Here is a 21,072-nt window from a genome sequence, read left to right on the forward strand (position 1 = left end):
TCTGACCAAATAACATTACCAAAATGTTAATAGATTTACTACATAACATCACAACTTTCAGAAATATGTCCCCTTTGTTAATATTATAACATAAAAAATAACCTTGAATTCCGTATCGAATTATGAGGAATGGAAATAATTTTACAGTGGTTTACTTTGAATTAAGTCCAGTCATGAATATCCGGCCTAGTGCAAAGGGATTCTTAAAGAAAAATAACGGTGCTTAACTTCAACATTGTATAGTTATCATATACGTGAAACGCTCGAAATGGCTCTTATACCAGCCTGAAATTTGTATTTTTGCATGCTAAACAATTAGTATAGTATAACCTGAAAGATAATGGGAAACCCCCTGTTATCATGCGAGCATCCGGCAATGTACACAAGGTTAAAATGTATTCCAACGACATAGGAATTTAAAGCAGAACCTGTGAGTCTTAAACATCTCCGTTAACAATGGAACTTCTCGAAAATAGAAAGCGAATTAAAGCACTAAGCAACGATGATAAACGAGAAAAGGTAAAGTTCTGATTCATTGACTTAAATATGTAATAACCCATTAAAGTTTGCAAAATTTAATAATTAAATTTTACTACATAAAATATTATCTCGATATTCTAAAGAGTATCATTTACATATATGTATTAAATGTGTCATAAAACTTTGTAGCAACATTAAATCCGTAAATGAAGTTTAAATATAAACAGCATAATTGTTAGTAACTTCAATTAACTTACATCTGTACAAACCTCACAAATGTCAATAAATTGATTTTTTTTATTTCCTCAACTCCACGTTCTTTTTCAATGTTGGCTTATGTTCAGTAGCAAAAGAACGGAACTATATCACTAAGATCATTAAAAATTACGACTAAAGTCCACTAAGATCTTTATTGAAACTGCCACCAGGGGCGTAGCTCTCTATAGGTCGTGTAGGCCGTATGGTGCCTATTCGATTATCCGAGAAAAACAGAATGCCGTACTAAATCATCACTTTGAATTGTTGTCATACGTCTTCTTTAGTTATAACTCAAATTTTTGTGTTATAGTAAACTGTAAGGAATGTGGATGTTTTCCCCCTAGATTTCTGTATACACACCATTTTGACCCCCTGCATATAGTATCAAATAAAGACATAATTTCCCACATTTTAGGTTGTAAAGGCTCTTTCACAGATCGTTTTTGATGATGCAAAGATTCTACGTATGATTCAAACATTCGAAGAGCAAATACAACTGGCGAACAGTACAGACGAAAACAAACGCAGTCAAACAGATCTGTTCTGGGAAAATACGTTTGTGAGGGGACTGTTTGATGGCACAGGTCTATGATAATTATAGTTTAAATAACAGATCTTTTATGTATTCTTAGATTATTTTTAAGCTTACTAAAGCATGAAAATGGAAAATAATGTCAATATCCCTAATCCATGGACTGAATACAATGATTAGATAGTGTTAACTCATTTACACCGGATCTATGAGCGAAGCTTCTGTGTGTTTTGATTTCATGCATATATGTATATGTTCTCATTTTTATTTCGTACTATAAGCATTTTTTTATCTTTATTCTAATCATCGTTTATCGTCGAATAAAGGGTTCTTGCGACACCGTTTTTTCGAAGAATTCATTGTTAGTTGTTGACAGCGATTGTCTGGCAAAGTATTCTGTTGCTGTTTTATAAAAATTATGTGTGTTTTATGAATGAGCGGTAAGTTAGTTGCCGATTCATTTACATTGATGTTTTACATGTAAGTGATATTAAAAGGCGGTTCATATTGATGTTGGTTTATATGTGTTTTCTATTAGAATGCGGGACATATCTAGGAATGGACCTGGGCGGCACCAATTTCCGGGTGGTCCGGGTGGACATGAAGGACGGCAAGGCCAACACCCAGACCAAATACTACAACCTGGAGAAGAAACTGCTCGTTGGGTCCAGCTCCGAGGTTAAGCCCAAATTAAGTTGGATATAATCTATCGAAACCATTTACATATTTAATATATTGTATGTTTGATATGAGTTTTACAAATTGTTGTTATGCGTATTTGCTTCATATTGACGTTTTATGTGAAGAATTTACCCGCACTCACTTGTGAACATAATGTGCTACATTCCTAAAGCGCATCAAGAAAAAAGTTTCGAGTAACAATACAACTAAACCACTTGATAACATATTCCCCACATAGATTAAAACTATACACAAGAAATTTACCCGCACTCACTTGTGAACATAATGTGCTACATTCCTAAAGCGCATCAAGAAAAAAGTTTCGGGTAACAATACAACTATACCACTTGATAACATATTCCCCACATAGATTAAAACTATACCACTAGATAACATATTATCCAATAGTTTAAAACTATACCACTTGATCACATATTCCCCACATAGTTTAAAACTATACCACTAGATATCATATTCCCCACATAGTCTAAAACTATACCACTTGATCACATATTCCCCACATAGTTTAAAACTATACCACTTGATCACATATTCCCCACATAGTCTAAAACTATACCACTTGATCACATATTCCCCACATAGTTTAAAACTATACCACTAGATAACATATTCCCCACATAGTCTAAAACTATACCACTTGATCACGTATTCCCCACATAGTTTAGAACTATACCACTTGATCACATATTCCCCACATAGTCTAAAACTATACCACTAGATAACATATTCCCCACATAGTCTAAAACTATACCACTTGATCACATATTCCCCACATAGTCTAAAACTATACCACTAGATAACATATTATCCAATAGTTTAAAACTATACCACTTGATCACAAATTCCCCACATAGCTTAAAACTATACCACTAGATATCATATTCCCGACAGAGTTAAAAACTATTCCACTTGATCACATATTCCCCAATAGTTTAAAACTATACCACTTGATCACATATCCCCCACATAGTCTAAAACTATACCACTTGAACACATATTCCCCACATAGTTTAAAACTATACCACTTGATCACATATTCCCCACATAGTTTAAAACTATACCACTAGATAACATATTCCCCACATAGTTTAAAACTATATCACTAGATAACATATTCCCCACATAGTTTAAAACTATACCACTAGATAACATATTCCCCACATAGTCTAAAACTATACCACTAGATCACATATTCCCCACATAGTTTAAAACTATACCACTAGATAACATATTCCCCACATAGTCTAAAACTATACCACTTGATCACATATTCCCCACATAGTCTAAAACTATACCACTAGATAACATATTCCCCACATAGTTTAAAACTATACCACTAGATATCATATTCCCCACATAGTCTAAAACTATATCACTTGATCACATATTCCCCACATAGTTTATAACTATACCACTTGATCACATATTCCCCACATAGTTTAAAACTATACCACTAGATAACATATTCCCCACATAGTCTAAAACTATACCACTTGATCACATATTCCCCACATAGTTTAAAACTATACCACTTGATCACATATTCCCAACATAGTCTAAAACTATACCACTTGATCACATATTCCCCACATAGTTTAAAACTATACCACTTGATCACATATTCCCCACATAGTCTAAAACTATACCACTTGATCACATATTCCCCACATAGTTTAAAACTATACCACTTGATCACATATTCCCCACATAGTCTAAAACTATACCACTTGATCACATATTCCCCACATAGTTTAAAACTATACCACTTGATCACATATTCCCCACATGATTTAAAACTAAACCACTTGACCACATATTCCCCACATGATTTAAAACTAAACCACTTGACCACATATTCCCCACATGATTTAAAACTAAACCACTTGACCACATACTCCCCACATGATTTAAAACTAAACCACTTGGCCACATATTCCCCACATGATTTAAAACTAAACCACTTGACCACATATTCCCCACATGATCTAAAACTATACCACTAGATCACATAATGCCGACATTGTTTAAAAATGAATCACTTAATCACATATTCCCCACATAGCTTAAAACTATTCCACTAGATCACATATTCCCCACATGATTTAAAACTATATCACTAGATCACATATTCCCCACATGATTTAAAACTAAACCACTTGACCACATATTCCCCACATGATCTAAAACTATACCACTAGATCACATAATGCCGACATTGTTTAAAAATAAATCACTTAATCACATATTCCCCACATAGCTTAAAACTATACCACTAGATCACATATTCCCCACATAGTTTAAAACTATATCACTAGATCACATATTCCCCACATAGTTTAAAACTATATCACTAGATCACATATTCCCCACATAGCTTAAAACTATACCACTAGATCACATATTCCCCACATAGTTTAAAACTATATCACTAGATCACATTATACCGACAGAGTTTATTACTATATCACTAGATCACATTATACCGACAGAGTTTATTACTATATCACTAGATCACATTATACCGACAGAGTTTATTACTATATCACTAGATCACATTATACCGACAGAGTTTATTACTATATCACTAGAACACATTATACCGACAGAGTTTATTACTATATCACTAGATCACATAATGTTTGCATAGTTTAAAACTATACCACTTGATCACATTATGTCGACTTAGTTTAAAACTATACCACTTGATCACATAATGTCGACATAGTTTAAAACTATACCACTTGGTCACATAATCCCCACATCTCGGTCCGAACCTCTTGGTCTTCTCTATTTTCAGCTGTTCGATTATATCGCTGTTAGTCTGAGGTCCTTTCTATCAGAAGAAATATTTCCCTACCAAGAGGTGCCGCTAGGTATTCACTTTTATAATTGCTTGATGTTTATTTATTCACTGTGAAAACTATTTTTTGAGATTTATTGCATAGTGAAGTTGTTGTTACTTCCTATTTTGATGACTTTAAAACCTTTTTTGATTTCTCATGTCCACTGTACAACTTATACTCCTTGAACCATTGCATGAATTCAGCAGTCTCGGTTACGAGTACGTTTAACTGTTAATTGGCAGTATTGATACGTGCAGCACTGTTTACGCCCCGCTCCCTTAGCTGTACCCCCCCCCCCCCCCCCGATTCTTATAGGATATGAGCAAATAATTCAAATTAAAAGCTTTAGACATTTTACCTTTAAGTCATGCCTTCCTTCATGTAAATGTCGATACCGAATCTGGTTTCCATATTTCTATGTGTTTTGTCGTGCATTCATGCAGATGCAATAGTTGAGAATGTTTGCAGGTTTCACGTTTTCCTTCCCTTCCCGCCAAGTAAGTCTGAAGCGGAGTACGATATCTACATGGACAAAGAGCATCAAATGCACTGACGGGGTGGGGCTAGATTCGGTATCTCTGTTGGAGGAGGCAATAGATCGACTCGGGGTTAGATTGTTTCCATTGATAAATATCGATTTTATTTTTAATTCATACCATGCAAAATGGTTATCGAGTTTTAAACTGATAATATCATGCAATGTATATATTGTTCATCAACAGCCACTTGTATAAACTAGTCAAGTCTTCGGTTTGCTTAACGACAGCCAAAATGTTAATTGAATGGCCAATATTTACCTAAAAATAATTTTAACCAATGAAATCATTTAAATGTGCAAACTAGCCTAAAGAACCTGTTGACAACTTATCCAAGCTTTATACAATTGACCGCGCAAGTGAAATCAGGAAATCTTTGAATTTGAAGAAAAATGGTTCTTTTATTCAAATATTTCAGAGGGACACATTTCCTGTGCGTGTAAATGTTGTGGCCAGAATTAGCGACACAACTGGGACGTTACTCGCTGGAAATCTGCTAGACCATGAGTGTAAAATCGGCCTCATATTGGGTACGACATCATATATAGTTATGCCAAAATGACTGAACCTACTAAACTGTTATTCTTTACATTTTTCATTCAGTGCTAACTTAAATACCTTAATTCATCGATCTTATATCCTTTACTTGAATGCATATGAGGCTTTATATCTCTTCATGAAGAAAGACAAAGAAGTTTAGTTCATGTATATGCTGCAGTTGCTCTTTGCAAGCACTCACCCAGAACGTTCCTTCGCTCTGTCCAATCCGTAGACACAGGTTTTCATTATGAACAGAACCAGTATGTAATGTCTTGGTAAAGTGGTATATGCGTTAAAATATAAAATATAAATATATTATTTATTGCCTTGCTTACATTCTGTGACAGTTATACCGCTGTAAGAATGACAATGTCCCATCCGTGGACACTTTGTCTACGTAGACATATAAGATAGAGTTTAGAGTTTATTAACAAAACAAATCGAGGCAAAATGCCCATGAGTGTGCAGCGTTTTAACAACGACAAACATAATAACATTGTGATCAAGGTACGACTACAACATACTTTTACATGTTTATATGTAAATATCACAATCATATGGAAAAAAGACATAGGTTATTATATACATAGCGTGAATATTCCTTTAATTGAGTCGGTTTACCCATAATACAGTTATATGTTTCCCTTATTTGCATAGCAATATACATGCATACTGCAAGATTTCTGTTAATATTAACAGTTTGTGATTTCATTAATTTAATAAATTCGGGTACATTTGGTCCTGTATAATAGTATTTCTTAAGATATTTCTTTCTTAAATCTTCATACAATGGACATTCTAGAACGAATTGAAATACAACCTGTAATGTATTACACGCAATACATTTTCTATCACTCTGTGGAATTGCAACTGGTGTGTGCCACCTCCCAGCTTTTTCTTTCTCTAGTCTATGCACCGACATTCTATGCCTAGCGAATGCAGTTCTATACTTAGTTATATTCACTCTAGATAGTGGATCATTTAACGCCGTCAAGTTATATTCACTCTAGGTAGTGGATCATTTAACGCCGTCAAGTTATACTCACTCTAGATAGTGGATCATTTAACGCCGTCAAGTTATACTCACTCTAGATAGTGGATCATTTAACGCCGTCAAGTTATACTCACTCTAGATAGTGGATCATTTAACGCCGTCAACCAATTTTGAATAAAAACACAAGCATCGCTGACAATATAAATTGAAATTCAAACACGGTTAAACCCTAATTACTGTAGTATATGTCTTACTTAGTAAGACCACGATCTAGAATTAGGGTAATCATCTAAATCACTATACCTTTTCTTACATACTATTTTAACATATTGAATATTCTACATGTCAATCTTCAGCCAATATCTTATCACATTAGTAGAACGTGTGGTTGACAATGTTGTTCTTCCTAACTCCCCATATACATTTTGTTTCTGAGTTTGGCTTTAACTCCTAGTAAATCGTCACAAAAAAACTTTTTACTCTAAAAACATTCCGTTTTAACGTATTGTTCAAGGCACGGGCTCGAACGCAGCTTTTGTCGAGTACATCCGGAATATAGAGAAATGGGACACGTGCTATAAAGACAACGACCCGTCAGACAAAGTGAGTACTCGTTTTAGTTGTGTTTTCAAACAAAACAGTATGCCGTGGCATTCGTGAACATATTGGGTGTTGATCACCATCACTCATGACCGAAATCGACACAATCCCTCGACCAACTATCGACTATAAAGGGGGTTTAATGTTGTCCGTTTTTTAGGGTTGTTGGATAGTTGTGCGAAATAATAATTCAATATATTAAAACGAATATGTAGCATTGTTTGAAAGTATCCTGACCGAAATTTTGATGCTTCGATTCGATGAAAAGGTCGAAGTGACAATTCCTTCAGGTAAATAGTAAAACGGGAGACTGTGATATAACCAACATGATACAAGGAGACTGTGCCCAACTTTTTGCAATCGGTTTACTGGTTCGTCGTTTTCAAATGTCCATAATACCGGTTATTGTTTTTTAAAGTGTTCTTTTTAAGCTGAAAAATCATTGACAAAATATGAAAATAAATGGCATTTATCAGAGAAGTGTGTGAAATGAGTCACATTTACTTAGAAATGATGTTTAATTTGAACGAAAGGTAGGGTTCGACATTTTAAAGCTTTATATTTTCAGCAATTGAAACAATGAAATATGATGTAATATATCAAAGATTTATCTCTTAAACCAGCCAAAATCAAAAGAGACATCGCCTCGGATATCATATATAGTAGTTCGTCCTGTTCTCAGTTATGTAAGCAAGTTAAAACTACACTACACGCTTCCAGTCTCTTTTATCATTCTGAATGTAATAGAGTTTGAATAGGGGTTAAACAGGTGACACTGATACCTACAGTTTTATAATCTGTTTTAGTTCGAAATAAATAACTGTTTTAATTTTTCAATACAGTTTGCCTGTATTAATTAGTCGTACTACTACTGCACACATTGACAAAATAAAATAGGTATGCCATTATCGACCAACATTTGTGGTATACAGGACTTCACATACAGGATGATCCTTCATTTGCTGTTATCACTAGGTGGTCATCAACTGCGAGTTCGGGGCCCTGGGTGACAATGGATGCCTGGACTTTATGAAGACCGAGTTTGACAGAGAACTGGACCGACATTCAAACCACCCAGGATCATACACGTATGACTTGCTATTAATTAGTCCTTTAAATGCCCCCTCCCCCCTCCTCACCCCGTTGTTGTTGATCACAACTGTAAGAAAATGACGTCGTCTTAAAACGCCGTCTTAATTTGACGCATTTATACCCAAACAAAGCACGTTTATTCAGTTCTCTTTTCAATGTGGACACAAAAGATATTGTTCTTTTCAACTTTTTGTATCTTTTTTTCCCAGTAAAACACTTTAGTATATTTCGAAAGCGACACAAAGAGAATATATTCCCGTTTAACGAGAAGCGAAAAAAAGTGCTGGTAGTTTGACATTGACGAGCAGGTGACCCCTATGACACTTCGGTGGTAGGTTAACATTGACGGGCAGTTGACCCCTATGAAACTTCAGTGGTAGGTTAACATTGACGGGCAGGTGACCCCTATGAAACTTCATTGGTAGGTTGACATTGACGAGTAGGTGACCCCTATGAAACTTCAGTGGTAGGTTGACATTGACGGGCAGGTGACCCCTATGAAACTTCAGTGGTAGGTTGACATTGACGGGTAGGTGACCCCTATGAAACTTCAGTGGTAGGTTGACATTGACGAGCAGGTGACCCCTATGAAACTTCAGTGGTAGGTTAACATTGACGGGCAGGTGACCCCTATGAAACTTCAGTGGTAGGTTAACATTGACGAGCAGGTGACCCCTATGAAACTTCAGTGGTAGGTTGACATTGACGAGCAGGTGACCCCTATGAAACTTCAGTGGTAGGTTGACATTGACGGGCAGGTGACCCCTATGAAACTTCAGTGGTAGGTTAACATTGACGGGCAGGTGACCCCTATGAAACTTCAGTGGTAGGTTAACATTGACGAGCAGGTGACCCCTATGAAACTTCAGTGGTAGGTTAACATTGACGAGCAGGTGACCCCTATGAAACTTCAGTGGTAGGTTAACATTGACGAGCAGGTGACCCCTATGAAACTTCAGTGGTAGGTTAACATTGACGGGCAGGTGACCCCTATGAAACTTCAGTGGTAGGTTGACATTGACGGGCAGGTGACCCCTATGAAACCTCAGTGGTAGGTTGACATTGACGGGCAGGTGACCCCTATGAAACTTCAGTGGTAGGTTAACATTGACGGGCAGGTGACCCGTATGAAACTTCAGTGGTAGGTTGACATTGACGGGCAGGTGACCCCTATGAAACTTCAGTGGTAGGTTGACATTGACGGGCAGGTGACCCCTATGAAACTTCAGTGGTAGGTTGACATTGACGGGTAGGTGACCCCTATGAAACTTCAGTGGTAGGTTGACATTGACCAGCAGGTGACCCCTATGAAACTTCAGTGGTAGGTTGACATTGACGAGTAGGTGACCCCTATGAAACTTCAGTGGTAGGTTGACATTGACGGGCAGGTGACCCCTATGAAACTTCAGTGGTAGGTTGACATTGACGGGCAGGTGACCCCTATGAAACTTCAGTGGTAGGTTAACATTGACGGGTAGGTGACCCGTATGAAACTTCAGTGGTAGGTTGACATTGACGGGCAGGTGACCCCTATGAAACTTCAGTGGTAGGTTAACATTGACGAGTAGGTGACCCCTATGAAACTTCAGTGGTAGGTTGACATTGACGGGTAGGTGACCCCTATGAAACTTCAGTGGTAGGTTGACATTGACCAGCAGGTGACCCCTATGAAACTTCAGTGGTAGGTTGACATTGACGGGTAGGTGACCCCTATGAAACTTTAGTGGTAGGTTGACATTGACCAGCAGGTGACCCCCTATGAAACTTCAGTGGTAGGTTGACATTGACGGGTAGGTGACCCCTATGAAACTTCAGTGGTAGGTTGACATTGACCAGCAGGTGACCCCTATGAAACTTCAGTGGTAGGTTGACATTGACGGGTAGGTGACCCCTATGAAACTTCAGTGGTAGGTTGACATTGACGGGCAGGTGACCCCTATGAAACTTCAGTGGTAGGTTGACATTGACGGGTAGGTGACCCCTATGAAACTTCAGTGGTAGGTTGACATTGACGGGCAGGTGACCCCTATGAAACTTCAGTGGTAGTTTGACATTGAGCAGCAGGTGACCCATATGAAACTTCATTGGTAGGTTGACATTAACGAGCAGGTAACCCTTGTTGATTTTTAAGGTAGTATTTAACAGGTCTATAATGAATGCATTTTTGTGATTGTTTCATTCAAGTGCAAAAAAATCTCAGTGAAAAGGGCGATACTTTCACTTAGAATTATAGTTGAGTTTCTTTTGGTTTATGTAATTGTGTTTGTGTAAAGTGCAGTCTGCTAAGAAATAGAATACTGTGTTATAGTATGTTCTGTAGGCGTAGATTTGTGTTTAAATATAACCAATGCCATTTAATGGTAACTACATCTAGGTTTGAGAAACACTACAGCGGTCATTATCTGGGCGAGCTGGTGCGACTGGCGCTGGTGCGACTGGCAGCTGATGGTCTAGTGTTTGCGGAAACTCCATGCGATAAACTGAGCGAGCGATGGGCGTTGACTACGTCCCATGTGACTGATATTGAAAGGTTAGGTAATATGTTGATGGACCTTTCATACAACTATGTTAACGATTGTCGTTCAAAATTGCTAAGGTGATTGTTTCGAAAATGACAATTGTTGAATATTACTGATCAAACGAACGCTTAGTAGATGTAAAGTATAAAAGCCTAGTTCCGTCATTGTCATTATATCACACAAATGTATTCATATGTTAATCATTATTTTACGGGCTCGTAAACCACCTTTGTTTAAAACCCAGAATAATAGTACATCTATAGGCGAATGGGTCACTTGCCGTCCGACTTAATAGAAGGCTATTATCGGGCGTTTTTGTTGATACAAAACTAGTTTCAGTTTTGGTTTCTAGCGCTCTGGAAACCTGTTTCAAAAGGTTTGCTTGAAGTAACAAATGCAAGTTTTGAATACAGCTTCAACAGCACGACGGAGCTTCTACATCATTTCTAAATTTTATCAAAACAATGGTACCGCGTTGGTCGTATGCCTGTTTTAACTAAATGGTGTTTCAACACACATATTTTTTTCCAAAGTGAGCTGGTTTTATAAGACTGTCACAACAAATACACGGTTCGTGTAACCAGTATGAAACCAATGTAAACTATAACAAGTTTATTACCAACAAAAACGCCCATCGTGTAGATTTTGTTTTTTGAATTTCGATGTTATGCATAAACAAAGTAAAAACAGTCTTTTTGTAAGATGCAATTTTTACGTGAAAAAAATGTTTGAGTCAAGATTTTAAACACATTCATTTTTCTACATACTAACGCATGCGCGCTCGCACACGCGCGCGCTCACGTACGTACGAAAGCACGCACACACGCACAGTTGTACAATTGCTCCTTCACGCTCTGTACTGTATCGCAGTGGTAATAGTGCAGTTGTGGGTATGGTGTTCCATAGTTTGAATCAATAAAACACGTGCGTGAATGGTATAACGGTTTCACTGCCGCTCCCATTTCCCAGTTTACTCCAAGCAACTACTTTTATGGCATATGTCTGTCATCTTCAAACAGATGGCTGAAATAGCTGGAAACTACATTCACCAGCCTGTTACTTTGAGCTATTTGCATCCGTGCTTGACAGGATCATCACATCTTTCTGTGCTGACCTTTGTAATTTCTTCGTCAAATTGTGTTTCCAAGAATGATGTCTGTTATTATTATATAAATATTGACGTAAGCGTTCGGAAGCGCTCTTTAAGGGATGGTCGCGATTTAGGCACTGGCTGGTTTAAGCTCCTCAACAAGTATCATAGCGTTCAGTGTGTGTTTACCGCGTGATAAATTACGTCATAAATGGTACGTCGGAAGTCAACATCTTGCTTCAAATGAAGACCTTAAAGAAAGATAACTTTTCATTTTCTTCACCGTGTTAAATGAATCAAAGGGCAGTCTATGCCACTTAAAAAGCCCCGCCTTCGTTTTATTACCGGAGTTTGATTAGGTGATTAGTTTCTTCAAACAGTCAACAAACCTTGTTTCCAAAATACGGTTTTGACCGTACTCCATCAGGCAGCGGTTTCGTAAAGAGGTTGGTCGAAGTGTTTTAAAAAATCTAACCTCTCAATCAACTCTGGTAAAAGACCGAAGGCGAGGCTCAATAAGCGGAGAGGACTGCACTATGTTTCATCGAAAGTGGTGAAGAAATAGCAAAGTTATCTTTGTTGAAAGTCTTTATTCGCAGCAAAATAAAAACTTCCGTGGTAGCATTTATGACGCAATTTATCACGTGGTAAACACACACACATACACACACTGGTGATGTATGGTTTAAAATTAAGTAGGTGTAAATGGAGTCAAATTATAGTTTTAATGTCAACTGTGTAAATAATCAAATCAATTCAGCGAGTGCCATGGTTTTGCAATCCAGGGCTGTGAAATATTTCTTCCCATAGCCACCCTCCCCTTCTTTTGAGTGAAATGTGGTAACGTCTTGGTCATATTATCCTGTCACCAGATGCACATCAGATACCGGGTTCGGACTAGTCTATTTCCCGTACTTTTAGAAGACAAGATATGTATTTAACTTATAACCGTATGCAGACAATGGCAGTCGTATGAATACGTCAATTAAAATAATGAAACATTTATCATATTTATTTTCGCATTCAAACAGTCTTCATATAGTATTTGTGTATTGTTGAGATACCATTTTTATCACGTCACTGGACGAACATAATTTATTTACTATGCCTTTGTTTCGAGGCATAAAAAGTATTTGCTGTACAACCGACAAGGAATAACGTAGCTATGTTTCACAGGGTCACTGATGGGGATAGTCCAACCCTGCAGGCGTTCCTGGAGGAGTTCGGGGTGAGTTCCCCGAGTGAGGACGATATATTGCTGGTACGGGAGGTATGTGAGCTCATGTCAACCAGGGGAGCCTACATTGTGGCCACAGGTATGTGGCTTGAGAGCTTTACAAAGTGTGTGTGTTTTGTAAATTATTACACCACGATTTTCACAAATAAAACATATAAAAATTGTGACAATAGTGCCAAGACAAAGATTATAGCACATGCTGTGCACAATTGTGAAAATATTTTTTTTAACATTTATTGTCGAACAGAGCAATTCATTTCTTTGAATTTCTTATTTGTAATGTATTTTGACGATGTTTGTATACTAACAGACGTTATAGTGATATATTATACCTTACATAAATGTGTCCCTTCTTTGTATATATAAAGTCGATCGGCCCGTATATCACTGTATTTTGATAAACATCCTGTTTTATGAGGTCAGCGGTCCATATTTTTGGCCGGTCCGGACCTCGCCAAAAATGTAATATGGACCGCTGACGTCATACAACTTGTAAGTGCGGCTTGATATTTTCACAACGGCGAAAATTTGTCGCAAGTAAACATTATTAGCTTTCTTCAATAAAACACATTTAAAGCGCTTTAAAAATATTGAATGGTAATATGAAATGTTCGGTATAATATAAGAAATATTTACACACCACTTCGGGCCATATGGCATTATAAGGACCGGCCAGTCAGCCCCCGAAGGTGAATGGACCTCGGCTAACTCCTCGGTCCATATACACTTTCGGGGGCTGACTGGCCGGTCCTTATAATGCCATATGGCCCGAAGTGGTGTGTAATATTTCTTAATTAATGTCTGCTTTTAGTTTTAAATGATATATTTTTAGGTTTGATTGTTTTGACTAATGTATGTATGTAGACCAGTATCTATATTTAATTTGATTTCTATATATTTCTTATATTTCTACCTATCATAAACCAGTAGAACGTTAATCTCTATAATCAGCCATGGTGGTTCTACTGAACCACATTGATCTACCGGAAGTGACGATAGCAGTGGACGGATCATTGTACGAGCACCACCCGAAATACCACAACAACATGGCGTCCTTTATAGCTAAATGGAGACCTCAAACAAAGGTAATGTCTGGAATTTTCGAAGAACTGAAATGAAAATGTATTGTTTAGCCTTGTACAAAATGGTTGGCTCTATTTCAAATTTTGTTGAAAGTAATTAAGTGAATCGATTGGTTAAAGGGGCACGCTCATGTTTTGTCACCAATTATTTTTCAGATAATGCACCTGAAAACACTTAAATTATAACTATTTTACTCTTTGATACCAGAAAAGCATGCACTTAAAGTGTAAAAAATTGTTTTGGTTTTAAGTGGGGTGCGAATCCACTTCTGTACAGTCAAGGAAAAATAAGAAAACTGACAAAAACCTGACGCCAAACGGACTCATACAAACATAAGGATTATTAAAATTTAAGCCTTTTGTTGCATCACGTAACTAACATATTCACAGTCCTAGACTTCATAGACGATATTTCAGTATATTTCAACATTTGTGATAATAATAATTGGGAATGGTTTTGAAAATATGTTGTTGTCTTTATGATGTGGGAATTGTGTATATTGTAGTAATGCATATTTTTATTGCATCTGTGAATACAAATGTTTCAATAAATTCTTGAACTTCACCGAATTTCCAGCTGTTTGTTAAACAAGTGCCCTTCTAGTTTTTGTCATAATTTCGTTAAAAATAGGAATTTTTGAATTTTCTCTTCAGTACTTTTATCCTAAAGAATAGGACTGTCAGAAATTACTCATATCTCATTTTCGCCCAAAAAGTGGTTTCGGGCAAAAAATCACGTGACGTCACATTTGTTAAAGGGTTTCAGCCGTCTGTGTGTTAGTTTTAACACTCCTAATGATTAGCCAAAATTAATTTCGTACTACACAAAAAGTGCATTTTACAAAAACTTGAGTGAGCCTTTTTAAGATATCTACGCATGTCATTGGTCAACTGTATAACTGAGACTAAAAACAATATACAAATGATCGCCGAATTGTTCTGACCAGATGGCGAAGGTAACAAAAGCTAAATTCAAGTATCTTGTTAATTTACGATTCATTTGTGGGTCTGCCAAAGCTGTTTTGTTAAAATGATACAACGATTTCGGCAAACACAGTTCGGTTTCAGTTAGTGTTCCCCTGTGAATGACCAACATATATTTAGTAATCACCATTTTACGAATTAAATCATATAAAGTGATATTTAAAGCTGACAAAAATTGTCAGTGAATATTATATCAAGTTTAATAAACAGTGTGTGTATACCACGTGATGAATTGCGTCATAAATGCTACGTCGGAAGGCTATAGTTTGCTTCGATCGAAGACTTAAAACAATGATAACTTTTCATTTTATTTACCATTTTAAATTAAAAATAGCGCAGTCTATGCCGCTTACGGAGCCCCGCCTTCGGTCTTTTACCAAATTTTGATTGAGAGTTTAGTTTCTTATAACACTTCGACAAACCTTTTCACGATACGGCCGACTGACGGAGCACTTTCAAAATTTTGTTTTGGAAACAGGTTTGTCGAAGTGTTTGATGAAACTAATCACCTTATCAAACTCCGGTTATAAAACAAAGGTGGAGCTCTTTAAGCGGCAAAGACTGGCCCTTTTTTATTTTAAATAGTGTAGTGAGCAAAAAGTTATCTTTGATTTAAGTCTTTATTTTAAGCAAAATATTGCCTTCCGACGTAGCATATATGACGTAATTTATCACGTGGTATAGACACACGGATAAAACTCAGTGGTAATATTTTTGTTGCAGACGACACTGAGACTGGTTAAGGATGGAAGCGGCCAGGGAGGTGCTCTAGTGGCTGCTATAGAAGCAAAATCGGCAAAACGTCCTTAAAATGAACTGGGCTTCAGAATGCTCTGTCAGTAAACGTACTTTTGTTGTCGACATTTTCTTGTGTATATAACATGAAAACGAAATAAAGTTGAAAACAGACCGACTTCGAAACAAATAAATGGTCAATACATATATTAAGGTTATTGATTGTTAAGGACGCGTTATCTGGGCGTGGCCTTCTCCCTCGTTGAACAGTGTTATCATTTACAACATCAACAACATCAACAAGATATGACAGTCAGTACATTTATCCACCTGTTCGAACGACGTGTTTACACTTTTTTCAATTTGTCTTGAGAACGATCTAAGAAACTCAGCCGAAGCAATATGTCGCTATCATCGCCATATCACACATCTAGATTTTGAACGCACATTTAATGAATCACAAACTCATTTCAACTTTGTATCTTTATTTGTCATTAATAATGCTTGCGTTTAAAATTAAATTTAGTTTTAATGTAAAAAGAATCCCTGGAAGAACGAAATTGAATGTTTTTAAATAAGGTGGCTTTAATAGATCTGAACTGCCTTTACTACCATTTTAATATGTCTTTGTTTTTAATACAGAGGATATTGTCTAATATTAATTTTTGCTACTCTTGCTGTAACTTTAAACATTCTAGACGTATTTTTGGATAACTATAAAACATAGAAATATCTAATTGGATATCATCTTGTTGCTTTATTCATTAAAGTTTCAAATTTTATTTCTGATGGATCTCATGCGACACAGAACGCAATTATTAGCGCTACACGGGAATATTCCACGTTTGACCATTAATTGCGTTCAATAAGTCATGAGAGCATTTAAAAAATAATTCCATCATTATATTATGAGTGTTTGTAACCCTTTTTATTTTTGTTTCATTGTCAAAAAAACAACAACAATAATTTGATAACCCTTAAACTGTAGTTCGCTTGAACATATTAGACGTCCAGATGTAAGGTTTATGCATAGCCCCGACAAAACGAGATTCGTCCCTTTTTACGGATCAGCCATACTCGCGCCTAAACATGATTCGTCCCTTTGTAATGACCAGCCAATACCCAGCCAAACATGATTCGTCCCTTTGTAATGACCAGCCAATACCCAGGCAAAACATGATTCGTCTCTTTGTAATGACCAGCCAAAACCCAGCCAAACATGATTCGTCCCTTTGTAATGACCAGCCATTACCCAGCCAAAACATGATTCGTCCCTTTGTAATGACCAGCCATTACCCAGCCAAACATGATCCGTCCCTTTGTAATAACCAGCCAATACCCAGCCAAAACATGATTCGTCCCTTTGTAATGACCAGCCAATACCCAGCCAAAACGTGATTCGTCCCTTTGTTATGACCAGCCAATACCCAGCCAAAACGTGATTCGTCCCTTTGTAATGACCAGCCAATACCCAGCCAAAACGTGATTCGTCCCGTTGTAAGGATCAGCTTTAACCCCGCCAAAACGTGATGCGTCCCGTTGTAAGGATCAGCTATAATCCCGCCAAAAACGTGATGCGTCCCGTTGTAAGGATCAGCTATAATCCCGCCAAAACGTGATGCGTCCCGTTGTAAGGATCAGCTATAATCCCGCCAAAACGTGATGCGTCCCGTTGTAAGGATCAGCTATAATCCCGCCAAAACGTGATGCGTCCTGTTGTAAGGATCAGCTATAATCCCGCCAAAACGTGATGCGTCCCGTTGTAAGGATCAGCTATAATCCCGCCAAAACGTGATGCGTCCCGTTGTAAGGATCAGCTATAATCCCGCCAAAACGTGATGCGTCCCGTTGTAAGGATCAGCTATAATCCCGCCAAAACGTGATGCGTCCCGTTGTAAGGATCAGCTATAATCCCGCCAAAACGTGATGCGTCCCGTTGTAAGGATCAGCAATAATCCCGCCAAAACGTGATGCGTCTCGTTGTAAGAATCAGCTATAATCCCGCCAAAACGTGATGCGTCCCGTTGTAAGGATCAGCCATAATCCCGCCGATTATTGTTTCATTGTTGAACAATATATTTTAATATTGTATAGGTATACCAGTGTTGAGCAATACCTTCTACCATTGTATAGGTATACCAGTGTTGAGCAATACTTTCTACCATTGTATAAATATACCAGTGCTGAGCAATACCTTCTACCATTGTATAGGTATACCAGTGTTGAGCAATACCTTCTACCATTGTATAGGTATACCAGTGTTGAGCAATACCTTCTACCATTGTATAGGTATACCAGTGTTAAGCAATACCTTCTACCATTGTATAGGTATACCAGTGTTAAGCAATACCTTCTACCATTGTATAGGTATACCAGTGTTGAGCAATATCTTCTACCATTGTATAGGTATACCAGTGTTGAGCAATACCTTCTACCATTGTATAGGTATACCAGTGTTGAGCAATACCTTCTACCATTGTATAGGTATACCAGTGTTGAGCAATATCTTCTACTATTGTATAGGTATACCAGTGTTGAGCAATATCTTCTACTATTGTATAGGTATACCAGTGCTGAGCAATACTTTCTACCATTATATAGGTATACCAGTGTTGAGCAATACCTTCTACCATTGTATAGGTATACCAGTGTTAAGCAATACCTTCTACCATTGTATAGGTATACCAGTGTTAAGCAATACCTTCTACCATTGTATAGGTATACCAGTGTTGAGCAATACCTTCTACCATTGTATAGGTATACCAGTGTTAAGCAATACCTTCTGCCATTGTATAGGTATACCAGTGTTGAGCAATACCTTCTATCATTGTATAGGTATACCAGTGTTGAGCAATACCTTCTACCATTGTATAGGTATATCAGTGTTGAGCAATACCTTCTACCATTTTATAGGTATACCAGTGTTGAGCAATATCTTCTATCATTGTATAGATATACCAGTGTTGAGCAATACCTTCTATCATTGTATAGATATACCAGTGTTGAGCAATACCTTCTACCATTGTATAGATATACCAGTGTTCAGCAATACCTTCTACCATTGTATAGGTATATCAGTGTTGAGCAATACCTTCTACCATTGTATAGGTATACCAGTGTTGAGCAATACCTTCTACCATTGTATAGATATACCAGTGTTGAGAAATATCTTCTATCATTGTATAGATATACCAGTGTTAAGCAATACCTTCTACCATTGTATAGATATACCAGTGTTGAGCAATACCTTCTACCATTGTATAGGGTATACCAGTGTTGAGCAATACCTTCTACCATTGTATAGGTATACCAGTGCTGAGCAATACCTTCTGCCATTGTATAGGTATACCAGTGTTGAGCAATACCTTCTACCATTGTACAGGTATACCAACCTTCTACCATTGTATAGGTATATCAGTGTTGAGCAATATCTTCTATCATTGTACAGGTATACCAACCTTCTACCATTGTATAGGTATACCAGTGTTGAGCAATATCTTCTATCATTGTATAGATATACCAGTGTTGAGCAATATCTTCTATCATTGTATAGATATATCAGTGTTGAGCAATACCTTCTACTATTGTATAGATATACCAGTGTTGAGCAATACCTTCTACCATTGTACAGGTATACCAGTGCTGAGCAATACCTTCTACTATTGTATAGGTATACCAGTGTTGAGCAATACCTTCTACTATTGTATAGGTATACCAGTGTTGAGCAATACCTTCTACCATTGTATAGGTATACCAGTGTTGAGCAATACCTTCTACTATTGTATAGGTATACCAGTGTTGAGCAATACCTTCTACTATTGTATAGGTATACCAGTGCTGAGCAATACCTTCTACCATTGTATAGCAATATCTTCTACTATTGTATAGGTATACCAGTGTTGAGCAATACTTTCTACCATTGTATAGGTATACCAGTGTTGAGCAATATCTTCTACTATTGTATAGGTATACCAGTGTTGAGCAATATCTTCTACTATTGTTTAGATATACCAGTGTTGAGCAATATCTTCTACTATTGTATAGATATACCAGTGTTGAGCAATACCTTCTACCAATGTATAGATATACCAGTGTTAAGCAATACCTTCCACCATTGTATAGATATACCAGTGTTGAGCAATACCTTCTACCATTGTATAGGTATACCAGTGTTGAGCAATATCTTCTACCATTGTATAGGTATACCAGTGTTGAGCAATATCTTCTACCATTGTATAGGTATACCAGTGTTGAGCAATATCTTCTACCATTGTATAGGTATACCAGTGCTGAGCAATACCTTCTACCATTGTATAGGTACACCAGTGCTGAGCAATATCTTCTACTATTGTATAGGTATACCAGTGTTGAGCAATACCTTCTATCATTGTATAGATATACCAGTGCTGAGCAATATCTTCTACTATTGTATAGGTATACCAGTGTTGAGCAATATCTTCTACCATTGTATAGGTATACCAGTGTTGAGCAATATCTTCTACTATTGTATAGGTATACCAGTGCTGAGCAATATCTTCTACCATTGTATAGGTATACCAACCTTCTACCATTGTATAGGTATACCAGTGTTGAGCAATACCTTCTATCATTGTATAGGTATACCAGTGCTGAGCAATACCTTCTACCATTATATAGGTATACCAGTGCTGAGCAATATCTTCTACCATTGTACAGGTATACCAGTGCTGAGCAATATCTTCTACCATTGTATAGGTATACCAGTGTTGAGCAATACCTTCTACCATTGTATAGGTATACCAGTGTTGAGCAATACCTTCTACCATTGTATAGATATACCAGTGTTGAGCAATACCTTCTACCATTATA

At 37.1% G+C, this 21,072-nt stretch overlaps 1 protein-coding gene across 1 annotated transcript; it reads left to right on the plus strand.

Annotated features, from left to right (window-relative positions):
• The first annotated feature begins 369 nt into the window (after positions 1–369).
• Positions 370–16,398, plus strand: LOC128238654 (hexokinase type 2-like). Its single transcript, XM_052954781.1, has 12 exons — positions 370–519; positions 1,154–1,322; positions 1,809–1,948; positions 4,770–4,845; positions 5,284–5,423; positions 5,770–5,881; positions 7,400–7,488; positions 8,461–8,573; positions 10,952–11,107; positions 13,363–13,502; positions 14,375–14,508; positions 16,213–16,398. The coding sequence occupies exons 1-12, from the start codon at positions 457–459 to the stop codon at positions 16,297–16,299; spliced, it is 1,419 nt and encodes a 472-aa protein (XP_052810741.1). The 5' UTR covers positions 370–456; the 3' UTR covers positions 16,300–16,398.
• Positions 16,399–21,072: the final 4,674 nt, after the last annotated feature.

The sequence above is a fragment of the Mya arenaria genome, chromosome 6, assembly GCF_026914265.1.
Source record: "Mya arenaria isolate MELC-2E11 chromosome 6, ASM2691426v1".
Taxonomy (NCBI): Eukaryota; Metazoa; Mollusca; class Bivalvia; order Myida; family Myidae; genus Mya; species Mya arenaria.

What these genes read in the sequence shown, in the direction of transcription:
- LOC128238654 (XM_052954781.1), top strand. Translation starts at nt 457, where the DNA reads ATGGAACTTCTCGAAAATAGAAAGCGAATTAAAGCACTAAGCAACGAT. An exon ending in ACGATGATAAACGAGAAAAG is followed by an intron (nt 520 to 1,153) that starts GTAAAGTTCTGA and finishes CCCACATTTTAG; the next exon opens with GTTGTAAAGGCTCTTTCACA. An exon ending in GGGACTGTTTGATGGCACAG is followed by an intron (nt 1,323 to 1,808) that starts GTCTATGATAAT and finishes GTTTTCTATTAG; the next exon opens with AATGCGGGACATATCTAGGA.